The sequence below is a fragment of the Salmo salar genome, chromosome 10, assembly GCF_965601325.2.
Source record: "Salmo salar chromosome 10, fSalSal1, whole genome shotgun sequence".
In the NCBI taxonomy this organism is placed as follows: domain Eukaryota; kingdom Metazoa; phylum Chordata; class Actinopteri; order Salmoniformes; family Salmonidae; genus Salmo; species Salmo salar.
This window is the reverse complement of record NC_138300.1, coordinates 42,961,166-42,974,963: the sequence shown is the minus strand read 5'-3', so window position 1 is coordinate 42,974,963 and position 13,798 is coordinate 42,961,166. Positions and strand designations below refer to the sequence as shown.

Genomic DNA, 13,798 nt, shown 5'->3' with positions numbered 1-13,798 from the left:
TACTAAAAAAAGTGATCTTGTCAGACATCATAGGCAGCAGCTCTATAGAGATGAGATGTTGACTTGGAATGAAATAATAGTCATTAAATAAAATACATCTAATATACACAACAATTGAAATAATATTCTGACAGGGAAAGCGTGTTTACGTTCAAAGAGAGAGAAAATAAAAACATCTCGTGCACGAGCCCCAGTCTGATGGTCCTCTGACAGGCCACTATCCAAATGCGCTAATGTGTTTCAGCCAGGGGCTGCCTCGATATCATTCAGCTTTTTCCCGGGTTCTGAGAGCCTATGGGAGCCGTAGGAAGTGTCACGTTACAGCAAAGATCCTCAGTCTTCAATAAACAGAGCCAAGATGAACAAGAACTTGTCAGACAGGCCACTTCCTGTAAGGAATCTTCTCAGGTTTTTGCCTGCCATATGAGTTCTGTTATACTCACAGACACCATTCAAACAGTTTTAGAAACTTTAGGGTGTTTTCTATCCAAAGCCAATAATTATATGCATATTCTAGTTACTGGGCAGGAGTAGTAACCAGATTAAATCGGGTACGTTTTTTATCCGGACGTGTAAATACTGCCCCCTATCCCCAACAGGTTAAAAGTACGAATGCAGAAATCACTCCACTATTTCCTGGTTGCTAAGATCTAATAGTTCGCCTAATTTAAGTTTATATGACAAAATAAGCAAGAATACTGTAGAAAATCATTGTACCATTTAAACTGCTGTGAAATATATTTTCCAGTACCAAAAATATTGTGTTTTCAGCTGTTTGAAGTTGGTGTACAAAACCGAACATAAAAAAATTAAACATTAAAAACAGGAAGCGTAAAAATAGCGCACATAGAACCGATCTACCGCTTTTTAGACTTTCAATGAGGATGACAGATCTATCACATTTCTCTGTGAATTTTGTCCTGGCCTCTCTCCCTCCCAGGCCTCCTGGCCTCTCTCCCTCCCAGGCCTCCTGGCCTCTCTCCCTCCCAGGCCTCCCAGCCTCTCTTCCTCCTGGCCTCTCTTCCTCCCGGCCTCCCTCCCTCCCTCTCTTCCTCCCGGCCTCTCTCCCTCTCTTCCTCCCGGCCTCTCTCCCTCCCTCTCTTCCTCCCGGCCTCTCTCCCTCCCTCCCGGCCTCCCTCTCGGCCTCTCTCCCTCTTGGCCTCTCTCGTCCTTTCTCGTTCTCTCTCACTCCCGGCCTCTCTCCGCCTCTCTCACTCCCGGCCTCTCTCCGCCTCTCTCACTCCCGGCCTCTCTCCGTCTCTCTCACTCCCGGCCTCTCTCCGTCTCTCTCACTCCCGGCCTCTCTCCGTCTCTCTCACTCCTGGCCTCTCTCCGTCCCGGCCTCTCTCCATCTCTCTCTCTCACTCCCTTCCATCCTCCTTCCCTCTCTCCTCATCTCTCATTAATAGGGAGATTACATGGTGATAGTAGGGGTGGTGTATAGAAGTTAATATGGTCCCACAGAGGCTGTTATCAGTAATGATGTTGTGCTGGAGGGGGGGGAACTCATTCAGACAGCTGCCTACCTCAAATTACACTCAATTACATGCAAACACACAAACACACACACACACACACGCATGCAAACACACACACGCACACATACACACTCATGCAGACACTCTCTTGTATAGGCTATAGACACACACATTCTCTCATACTGTATGAACACACACACACACACACACGTTTACTTATACACACTCAACCACACACTTCCACACACATTGACATTTTCCCCAATGCTCCATCACCCCTCCCTCATCCTGCACCATGTGTCAGGGTTAACTGCTGTCTATGTTAAGTGTTCATGTCATATCCACATTAACCTCCACGATGGCTCCCCTGGCTTTGGGGCCCTGCTAAAGCCTCCCTGGGAGCCAGTCACTGCTCCTACATTAGCCACCATTACGACTCCCTTGGCTCCAGTTGCCCTGTGTAGGGCACACACTGATCTTGTATTTGTGAAACTGAGTGTCTCTGCTGGTGAGTTATGGCCCGGTGTGGTAGAGGGAGAAAGGGAGCTAACTGGGGATCTGTACCTCTTTTCTTTTCTCTACTACACGCAGACTCCCCACTGCATGGACCTGTCATTGTGTGACCATTGTTTTGGTTGTGTGTGTGTGTGTGTGTCCTTGTCTTTGTGTGTGTCCTTGTCTCTGAGTGTGTAGTGTAGAGCTAGTTGTGTGAGTGTGGGTCCCCTCTCTGTTCTCTGTAATGGGAGTCAGGAACTCTGGCTCCAAACACATTTCCAGCCCATCTAAAGTCCAGCAGTAAATGATGACCTGCGCCATGCACACCAGCCCCAATCCCACCCAAACACAAGTGACAGGCCAGTGCAATTTATCCCCATAACCCCTGCCTCCAACATCACACGCACACAGATGCACACACTGTTTTAAACACACACATAGCACAGAGGGGGACTTCCTTAGAGTTTAGATGTCGTTGTGTGAATATTTGTGTGCATTCTTTAGGCTGGTGCGTGTGCGTCGGTGCGAGTCTGCGTGAAGGTGTTTGTGACTAGGACTCTGTGTGTGTGTGTGTGTGTGTGTGTGTGTGTGTGTGTGTGTGTGTGTCCGTTGGGCACCATGCGTTGCTTCAGGACCGGGGCAGCCCTCCCTGCTCTGGCCTCCTACCTATTATCTCATTGATTTCCTCCTCTTTTCAATTCTCTCCATTTCCACACTGCCGTCCTTTCCATTAGGGCAGCAATTTAACAGAGTGCTGTGACACGGGAGAGAAGGAGGAGGGAAAGAGGAAAGGAGGGAGGGTTAGACTGGGAGGCATGAAGAGAGAGGAGGGAGATGAGGAGGTAGACGATGGGAGATATCGTGGAAGAGACAGGCCGAGAGAAAAGGGGTGGAGGTGTGGTGAGGCAGTGAGCATATTACCAGCGCAGTATCATTCAACTCCTAACTACTTTGTGGTTAACCTGAATGGGTCTTTTGGCCCAAGTACTGTATTCCCCAGCAGTTCTCCTAAAGATCCAAGTACTGTATTCCCCAGCAGTTCTCCTAAAGATCCAAGTACTGTATTCCCCAGCAGTTCTCCTAAAGATCCAAGTACTGTATTCCCCAGCAGTTCTCCTAAAGATCCAAGTACTGTATTCCCCAGCAGTTCTCCTAAAGATCCAAGTACTGTATTCCCCAGCAGTTCTCCTAAAGATCCAAGTACTGTATTCCCCAGCAGTTCTCCTAATGATCCAAGTACTGTATTCCCCAGCAGTTCTCCTAAAGATCCAAGTACTGTATTCCCTAGCAGTTCTCCTAATGATCCAAGTACTGTATTCCCTAGCAGTTCTCCTAATGATCCAAGTACTGTATTCCCTAGCAGTTCTCCTAATGATCCAAGTACTGTATTCCCCAGCTGTTCTCCTAATGATCCTTCCTTCACACCTCAGTTTCCTCCCATAGAAATACCATCCCAAGACCTGGAATTGTGAAACTTTTCAAACAAGATGTTCTGTGTATTCCTACTTTCCTTTACTAACACTTTGCCAATCTCTCCCTCTCCCCCCCAGGAATGTACTCCAGAGCCGTCTGCGTCCCCCGGGACAGGACAGGCACCCCCCAGCCCAGCACTGGAGAGGTAGAGGGAGGAGCATGCGCTGGATCGGTGGCACCCTCTACAGCGTCTCAGCCAATAAGCTGTCCCGCACCATGACATCCAGTGCACCAATCAACAGAACAAGTACTATACACACCTTACAAAATACACTGTGCCAATCATTGTAGGCAAGGGTTACAAACAGAATCTGATCAAAAGAGCGAGAGGCATGTGAGTGCAATTGTTGTTCTAGACCACTGAGGGAGTGCATGTTGACGTATGATAGTGTGTAGCCCTGTTATTGGCATTATGCTAGGCCTTGTGGCACTATGCTAGGCCTTGTGGCACTATGCTAGGCCTTGTGGCACTACGCCAGGCTAGGCCTTGTGGCACTACGCCAGGCTAGGCCTTGTGGCACTACGCCAGGCTAGGCCTGGTGGCACTACGCCAGGCTAGGCCTTGTGGCACTACGCCAGGCTAGGCCCGGTGGCACTACGCCAGGCTAGGCCCGGTGGCACTACGCCAGGCTCGGCCCGGTGGCACTACGCCAGGCTCGGCCCGGTGGCACTACGCTAGGCCTGGTGGCACTACGCCAGGCTCGGCCCGGTGGCACTACGCCAGGCTCGGCCCGGTGGCACTACGCCAGGCTCGGCCCGGTGGCACTACGCCAGGCTCGGCCCGGTGGCACTACGCCAGGCTCGGCCCGGTGGCACTACGCCAGGCTCGGCCCTGTGGCACTACGCCAGGCTCGGCACGGTGGCACTACGCCAGGCTAGGCCTAGACGCACTACGCTAAGCCTGGTGGCCCTATGTTAGGCTAGGCCTGGTGGCCCTATGTTAGGCTAGGCCTGGTGGCACTACGCCTAGTATGAGTGCAGAAGTGTAGCGGTTAAAAGTCGTCTGTCCTTGGTTGCAACACTCACTAACGAGTTCCAAACTGCCTCTGGAAGCAACGTCAGCACAAGAACTGTTTGTCAGGAGCTTCATGAAATGGGTTTCCATGGCCCAGCAGCCGCACACAAGCCTAAGATCACCATGCGCAATGCCAAGCGTCGGCTGGAGGGGTGTAAAGCTCACTGCCAATTGACTCTGGAGCAGTGGAAACACGTTCTCTAGGGTGATGAATCACACTTCACCATCTGGCAGTCCGACGGATGAATCTGGGTTCGGTGGATAACAGGAGAACGCTACCTACACCAATGCATAGTGCCTATTGTAAAGTTTGGTGGAGGAGGAATAATGGTCTGGAGCTGTTATTCATGATTCGGGCTAGGCCTCTTAGTTCCAGTGAAGAGAGATCTTAACGCTACTCCATACAATGACATTCTAGACGATTCTGTGCTTCCAACTTTGTGGTAACAATTTGGGGAAGGTCCTTTCCTGTTTCAGCGTGACAATGCCCCCGTGCACAAAGTGACGTCCATACAGAAATGGTTTGTCGAGATCGGTGTGGAAGAGCTTGACTGGCCTGCACAGAGCCCCTGACCTCAACCTAATCGAATAGCTTTGGGATTATTTGGAACGCCAACTGCGAGCCAGGCCTAGTTGCCCAGCATCAGTGCCCAACCCCTCTGATGCTCTTGTGGCTGAATGGAAGTAAGTCCACGCAGCAATGTTCCAGCATCTAGTGGAAAGCCTTCCCAGAAGAGTGGAGACTTTTATAGCAGCAAAGGGGGGACCAACTCCATATTAATGCCCATGATTTAGGAATGAGATGTTCGACAAGCAGGTGTCCACATACTTTTGGTTATGTAGCGTATGAGGTGTGTTGTGTGTTAGCCATCTGGAATAATAAAGCTGTAATCTGTCACTGGGACAGGAGGGAGGGGCTGCTGGGGGGGAAACGACCCAGATTAAACCCAGACCTGAGCTGCTAGCTTTCGCTCGCTGGCTGGCTGTCTCTGTCTCTCTCTCTCTCTGTCAAAACCTGTGGCTGGAATTGGAGTTCCGTTCTGTTCCCACAGCTCGTGACTCGCCTCTTGATAAACACACAGACATTCCAGCATGGTCTGAACACGCCTTCAGTGTCCACCACCATGATTTCAGATCTCACCAGTCCAGTTAGCTGAGATTATACTCCTCTTCTGGTCCTGATCTTCTGTCAGTGGCCTCCCGTCATAGTGCCAAGATCACATACTGAGGAGGAGGATATCTCTTACACCTGAAATGTTCCAAAATTAGAGACTTGGATAAGTGTCAAGCCTCCTTACCTTACCCCCTCTCTCTTACACCATATCTCGTTCCCGCCCGCCCTCCCTCCCAAAACTAGAGGCTTGGATAGGTACCAGGCCTCCGTAGCTTCCCCCCTCTCTCATTCACTCCCCTCCTGTACCCCATCTGTCCCATGTTCTCAGACTGTACTGGTTGTCACGTTTGGCTTCGGCTGCCAGGCTGAGGCTGGTGCTGGCCCCATCGCACCACACAGACGAGCTAGATAGGCTGCAATGACCTGACGGCTATCTGCCTGCGTGGGCACACAGTGTGCAGCCCTAGTGCTGAGTACACACACACACACATGCATGGACAGGCACACACACAAAATGTGTCAGTCACAGTGGTGTATTAATAACGCCATATGACCCAATTTGAGTTGGTTATGTTTTGGTCTTTATAAAGGCTGTCTTTTCTCTGATTCCATTGCCTATTTTCCCGAACAGTGAGATGGTCCAATCCACAGGAGATTTCCCCCACCACCTCGAGTACTTTCTTCCGGCCATCCAGCACTCGTTTTGTGGCCAGGTAGGCACTTTAGTACACACACACTGCTGCTACAATACTCGTATTATGATTGCTAAATACTGCACAATAGAAAAACCACTTGCTCCCTCCAATCCCCCCCTTCCCCAGAACATGTTTATTATATTCTACTGAGCAATTTACTTTATGTTCCTATTCTTATCTTTTATCATTTCTTATTGTTGTTGGCTTGTGGAGAAGGAACCTGCAAGTAAGCATTTGGTTGGATGGTGTATACCAGTGGTCACCAACCTTTTCTGAGTCAAGATCACTTTTCAGAGTCAAAATGCAAGCCGAGATCTACTGCTCTGATCTGTTTGGAACATGACTGTTGATTGTGTGTGTTCTGTCCCCCAGTCGTGCGGTTCAGAGGAGTCTAGCCATCATCAGACACGCTCGTCAGAAGAAGACCCAGAAACAGTACTGCATGTACTTCAACCGCTTTGGAAAGTGTAACCGTGGCAACACCTGCCCCTACATCCATGATCCTGATAAGGTCGCCGTCTGTACCAGGTAACACACACCTAAAAACAACCATGTACAGCTGTGTTGGCTCTGTGATTGGCTGCTCTGTGATTGGCTGCTCTGTGACCTGAAGACTCTTCCCATTGCAGGTTCCTGAGGGGTAAATGTAAGCAGACGGATGGGACCTGTCCATTCTCGCACAAGGTGGCCAAGGAGAAGGTGAAACTGGACACACTACACTACACACACACACACACACACACACACCACACACGCAATAATCCTTGAGAAGGTGAGAATATGTGAAACGTCAATGTCTCCCTCACACCAGCTGGGTTGGAGTGTACTACTGTAGTTAGACAGTTAACATTTGGCGCCGTCAGTTACATAACCAGGAAGATTACAGAACGGGAATTGAATTAGGACCGGCTGTTAGTTTTGCACCCAGAGTTATGGCTGGTAGAAGAGGTGCTGTATCGAGTTATGGCTGGTAGAAGAGGTGCTGTATCGAGTTATGACTGGTAGAAGAGGTGCTGTATAGAGATATGACTGCTAGAAGAGGTGCTGTATAGAGATATGGCTGGTAGAGGAGGTGCTGTATCGAGTTATGGCTGGTAGAAGAGGTGCTGTATCGAGTTATGGCTGGTAGAAGAGGTGCTGTATTGAGTTATGGCTGGTAGAAGAGGTGCTGTATCGAGTTATGGCTGGTAGAAGAGGTGCTGTATCGAGTTATGGCTGGTAGAAGAGGTGCTGTATCGAGATATGGCTGGTAGAAGAGGTGCTGTATGGAGATATGGCTGGTAGAAGAGGTGCTGTATGGAGATACAGCTAAGAGTCATGTTCACACTATTGGCACAGCTCCTGTCTCTGTGCTCCCACTGGCAGTATTGAGATACAAATATACACAAGCTATACACACTGGCAGTATACACACCGAGAGCCACTCAGACACGTGACCTGATTCTGGGGTAAGGGTTACGTGTTGAGAAGGGGTACGGGGCGATGGCGCTGTCATGACCAAAATGGTGATCCCTGTCGAGGGTTTCAGATGTCCCAACATGGTTCACACCTTAGCGTGTAACACCTTAAAAGGCATGGGTACACAACCCCCTAACTAACTAGAACACACACACACACACAGACGGTTACACATGCCCATATGTTCACAGTCAGTCACACACACCCATTACTCTTGTGAAGGCCTGAGACAGACATCTGAACTGGATCCATCTCAAATAGGTCAGCAGTTAAAAGTAGGACACCTGCTCGTTTCAAAACAGTTTGATTTGGTTCCAAATGTTGAAATCAGTGTTTGTATTAAATCCAAGAAGATCTAGAAGATGAGCTCTAGATGTAACCACCTCCTTCCCATCACATTTAGTTCTACCAACACCAGCATAGAAGCCCATCCTTATAATGCTTCATGGATAAGTCTATAGTAACATATTAGTAAGTGTAGTTAAAATGTCTTATTTATTTTTCACCTTTATTTAACCAGGTAGGCTCGTTGAGAACAAGTTCTCATTTGCAACTGCGACCTGGCCAAGATAAAGCAAAGCAGTTCGACACAAACAACAACACAGAGTTACACATGGAATAAACAAACATACAATCAATAATACAGTAGAAAAATCTATATACAGCATGTGCAAATGAGGTAGGATAAGAGAGGTAAGGCAATAAATAAGCTATGGTGGCGAAGTAATTACAATATAGCAAATTAACACTGGAATGGTAGGGTGTGCAGAAGATGAATGTGCAAGTAGAGATACTGGGGTGCAAAGGAGCAAGATAAATACATAATTACAGTATGGGGATGAGGTAGATTGGATGGGCTATTTACAGATGAGCTATGTACAGGTGCAGTGATCTGTGAGCTGCTCTGACAGCTGGTGCTTAACTTCTATGGGCTACGTGGGACGCTAGCGTCCCACCTGCGGGACACAGCCAGTGAAATATCAGGGCGGCAAATTCAAAACAACAAAATGTCATAATTAAACTTTCTCATGCATACAACTATTTTACACCATTTTAAAGATGCACTTCTCCTTGATGTAACCCCATTGTCTGATTTCAAAAAGGCTTTACAGCGAAAGCAAAACATTAGATTATGTTAGGAGAGTACATAGACAAAAATAATCACACAGCCATTTTCCAAGCAAGGACATGTGTCACAAAAAACCAAAACACAGCCAAATGAAGCACTAACCTTTGACGATCTTCATCAGATGACACTCCTAGGACATTATGTTACACAATACATGTATGTTTTGTTCGATAAAGTTCATATTTATATACAAAAACAGCATTTTACATTGGCGCGTGATGTTCAAAAAATGTATTCCCACCAAAACGTCCGGTGAATGTGCACATCAATTTACAAAAATACTCATCATAAACGTTGACAAAATATATAACAATTATTTAAATAATTATAGATGGACTATTCCTGGATGCAACCGCTGTGTCAGATTTTAAAATAGCTTTACAGAGAAAGCACATTTTTCAATATTCTGAATACATAGCTCACCATCACAGCAAGCTATACAGACACCCGCCAAGTTCGGGGCAACCTAAACTCAGAATTAGTATTATAAATATTCTCTTACCTTTGCTGCTCTTCATCAGAATGCACTCCCAGGACTGCTACTTCCACAAGAAATGTTGTTTTTGTTCGAAATAATCCATATTTATGTCCAAATACCTCCGTTTTGTTTGTTCGTTCAGAGCACTATCCAAAGGCATAAGGCGCGAGCGTGGTACCAGAGACAAAAAGTCTAAATGTTCCATTACCGTACTTAGAAGCATGTCAAACGTTGTTTAAAATCAATCTTTATGGTATTTTTAACGTAAAATCGCGATAATATTCCAACTGGACAATTAGCATATTCATTCAAGAAGAAAAAGGAGGAGCGGCGCCCTCGCGGGATAGCGCATATCCAATCCCTTTGTCTCCAGGCAGTCCACTCAGTGACTGAGCTCCTATTATCTGCCCAGTGACAGGAGAATGCTGAAAGAACTTTCTGAAGGCTGTTGACAGCCAATGGAAGCCTTAGGAAGTGCAACGTGACCCCACAGAAACTGTAGTTTCGATAGAGAATCAAAAGAACTACAATTCTCAGACTTTCCACTTCCTGGTTGGATTTTTCCTCTGGTTTTTGCCTGCCATATGAGTTCTGTTATACTCACAGACATCATTCAAACCGTTTTAGAAACTTCAGAGTGTTTTCTATCCAAACCTACTAATAATATGCATATTCTAGTTTCTGAGCCAGAGTAGTAACCAGTTTAATTTGGGTACGTTTTCATCCAGCCGTACACCTCAACAGGTTAAAGCTAGTGAGGGAGGTAAGAGTCTCCAGCTTCAGAGATTTTTGCTGTTCGTTCCAGTCATTGGCAGCAGAGAACTGGAAGGAGAGGCGGCCAAAGGAAGAATTGGCTTACAGGAGAGTTTACAGTCTAACCAGACACCTAGAATATGTGGATAACTACAAATACCTAAGTCAGAACCGTCCAGAGTAGTGATGCTGGATGGGCGGGCAGGTGCGGGCAGCGAATAGTTGAAGAGCATGCATTTAGTTTTACTTGCATTTAAGAGCAGTTGGAGGCCACGGAAGGAGAGTTGTATGGCATTGAAGCTCGTCTAGAGGTTATTTAACACAGTGTCCAAAGAAGGGCCAGAGGTATACAGAATGGTGTCGTCTGCGTAGAGAAAAGAATCACCAGCAGCGAGAGTGACATCATTGATGTTTACAGAGAAGAGAGTCGGCCCGAGAATTGAACCCTGTGGCACCCCCATAGAGACTGCCAGAGGTCGGGACAACAGGCCCTCCGATTTGACATACTGAACTCTATCGGAGAACTAGTTGGTGAACCAAGCGAGGCAATCATTTGAGAAACCAAGGCTGTTGAGTCTGCCAATAAGAATGTTGTGATTGACAGAGTCGAAAGCCTTAGCCAGGTCGATGAATACGGCTGCACAGTTATCTCTTATCGATGGCGGTTATGATATTGTTTTGGACCTTGAGCGTGGCTGAAGTGCACCCATGACCAGCTCTGAAACCAGATTGCTTGGCAGAGGTACGGTGAGTTCCCAAGTTGTCGGTAATCTGTTTAACTTGGCTTTCAAAGACCTTAGAAAGGCAGGGTAGAATAGATATAGGTCTGTAGCAATTTGGGTCTAGAGTGTCTCCCCCTTTGAAGAGGGGGATGACCGCGGCAGCTTTCCAATCTATGGGAATCTCAGACAATACGAAAGAGAGGTTGAACAGGCTAGTAATAGGGGTTGCAACAATTTCGGCAGATCATTTTAGAGAGGGTCCAGATTTTGTAGGGGTCCAGACTTTGCAGCTCTTTCAGAACATCAGTTATCTGGATTTGGGTGAAGGAGAAGTGGGGGAGGTTTGGGCGAGTTGCTGTGGGGAGCGCAGGGCTGTTGACCTGGGTAGGAGTAGCCAGGTGGAAAGCATGGCCAGCCATAGATAAATGCTTATTGAAATTCTCAATTATTGTGGATTTATTGGTAGTGACAGTGTTTCCTAGCCTCAGTGCAGTGGGCAGCTGGGAGGAGGTGCTCTTATTCTCCATGGACTTTACAGTGTCCCAGAACTTTTTTGAGTTTGTACTACAGGATGCAAATTTCTGTTTGAAAAAGCTAGCCTTAGCTTTCCTAACTGCCTGTGTATATTGGATCCTAACTTACCTGAAAAATGGCATATCACGGGGGCTATTCGATGCTAATGCAGAATGCCACAGGCTGTTTTTGTGCTGGTCAAGGGCAGACAGGTCTGGAGTGAACCAAGGGCTATATCTATTCCTGGTTCTACATTTTTTGAATGGAGCATGCTTATTTACGATGGTGAGGAAGGCACTTTTAAAGAATAACCAGGCATCCTCTACTGACGGGATGAGGTCAATGATATTCCAGGATACCCCGGCCAGGTCGATTAGAAAGGCCTGTTCGCTGAAGTGTTTTAGGGAGCGTTTGACAGTGATGAGGGGTGGTCGTTTGACCGCAGACCCATTAGAGATGCAGACAATGAGGCAGTGATCGCTGAGATCTTGGTTGAAAACAGCAGAGGTGTATTTGGAGTGCGAGTTAGTTAGGATGATATCTATGCGGGTGCCCATGTTTACGGATTTGGGGTTGTACCTGGTAGGTTCATAGACAATTTGTGTGAGATTGAGGGCATCAAGCTTAGATTGTAGGATGGCCGGGGTGTTAAGCATGTCCCAGTTTAGGTCACCTAGCAGCTCGAGCTCAGAAGATAGATGAGGGGCAATCAATTCATATATGGTGTCCAGGGCACAGCTGGGGGCAGAGGGTGGTCTATAGCAAGAGGCAACGGTGAGAGACTTGTTTCTGGAAAGGAATTTTTAGAAGTAGAAGCTCAAATTGTTTTGGTACAGACTTGGATAGTAAGACACAACTCTGCAGGCTATCTCTGCAGTGGATTTCAACACCGCCCCCTTTGGCAGTTCTATCTTGGCGGAAAATGTTATAGTTAGGGATGGAAATTTCTGGGTTTTGGTGGTTTTCCCAAGCCAGGCTTCAGACACGGCTAAGACATCCCAGTTGGCAGAATGTGCTACAGCAGTGAATAAAGTTAGCTGATGACCGCTAGCAGTGGTTAGGTGACTGATAGCTGGTAGCTAGTTAGCTAGCTAGCTTCAGTTGAGGGATTCCAGTTCCGATTTAAGTAGAAATACTTAAAAAAAAACAGATCCACACCACATTGGGTGAGGCGAGTTGCAGGAGAGTATTTAGAAGTTGAGGTTTAGGAAAAATATTAAAAAGAATGCGAAGAACAAGATATTAAAGGATATATATATACATGGGACAAGACAATACAAGACATTTACATTTACGTAATTTAGCAGACGCTCTTATCCCGAGCGACTTACAAATTGGTGCATTCACCGTAAGATATCCAGTGGAACAACCACTTTACAATAGTACATATCTTTTTTTGGGGGGGGGGTTAGAAGGATTACTATATCCTATCCCAGGTATTCCTTAAAGAGGTGGGGTTTCAGGTGTCTACGGAAGGTGGTGATTGACTCCACTGTCCTGGCGTCGTGAGGGAGCTTGTTCCACCATTGGGGTGCCAGAGCAGCGAACAGTTTTGACTGGGCTGAGCGGGAACTGTGCTTCCACAGAGGTAGGGGGCCAGCAGGCCAGAGGTGGATGAACGAAGTGCCCTTGTTTGGGTGTAGGGCCTGATCAGAGCCTGAAGGTACGGAGGTGCCGTTCCCCTCACAGCTCCGTAGGCAAGCACCATGGTCTTGAGAGGGAAAAGGGAAAAGGATTTCTAAGGAGGAGATAGACAGACAGATGGGTCAGGGGAGAATGAGAGAATGTCCACTTGGGAGAGATGAGGATTCCAGTGCTACCACCCCGCTAACCAGATTCTCTTGGGGTGTGCGAGAACACGTGGTCAGATGAGGAGAGAGGAGTAGCAGTGTTTTCTGTGGTAATCCATGTTTCCGTCAGCGCCAAGAAGTCGAGGGACTGGAGGGTAGCATAGGCTGAGATGAACTCTGCCTTGTTGGCCGCAGACCGGCAGTTCCAGAGGCTGCCGGAGACCACGAACTCCACGCGCTGGGACCACCAGGTTAGCGTGGCAGCGGCCACGCGATGTGAAGCGTTTGTATGGCCTGTGCAGAGAGGAGAGAACAGGGATAGACCGACACATAGTTGATAGGCTACAGGAGAGGCTACGCTAATGCAAAGGAGATTGGCCTGAAAAATTAACTAAACAACTGGGGAAGCGAGAGAACAGGGCCTGCCTCACTAACAATTCACTGAAACACTAAAACGCTAAAATATAACTTTTCTAGCTACCACTAGAAATTAAAATTGATGTAAACTACAGTGGTTCAATGTTTCCAGGAATAGACTCAAACTTAGTTTATTCCGCTAGATAACTTGGTACAGTATTCTTTCAAAAGCCCGAACAGATATGTTTTACTAAACCATAATCATTTCAAACCTTGCTTACATTTATAGACCATCACATGTCTCTCTATTATGTGTGAGAATACTGGG

At 47.2% G+C, this 13,798-nt stretch overlaps 1 protein-coding gene across 1 annotated transcript in view; it reads left to right on the top strand.

Annotated features, from left to right (window-relative positions):
• LOC106560406 (uncharacterized) overlaps nucleotides 1-13,798 on the top strand; it is a 101,081-nt gene that overhangs the window by 73,803 nt on the left and 13,480 nt on the right. The window contains exons 5-8 of the mRNA XM_014123293.3: nucleotides 3,524-3,693; nucleotides 6,207-6,288; nucleotides 6,643-6,798; nucleotides 6,900-6,969. Coding sequence (XP_013978768.2) covers nucleotides 3,524-3,693; nucleotides 6,207-6,288; nucleotides 6,643-6,798; nucleotides 6,900-6,969 — 478 coding nt within the window. The remainder of the gene's footprint in view (nucleotides 1-3,523; nucleotides 3,694-6,206; nucleotides 6,289-6,642; nucleotides 6,799-6,899; nucleotides 6,970-13,798) is intronic.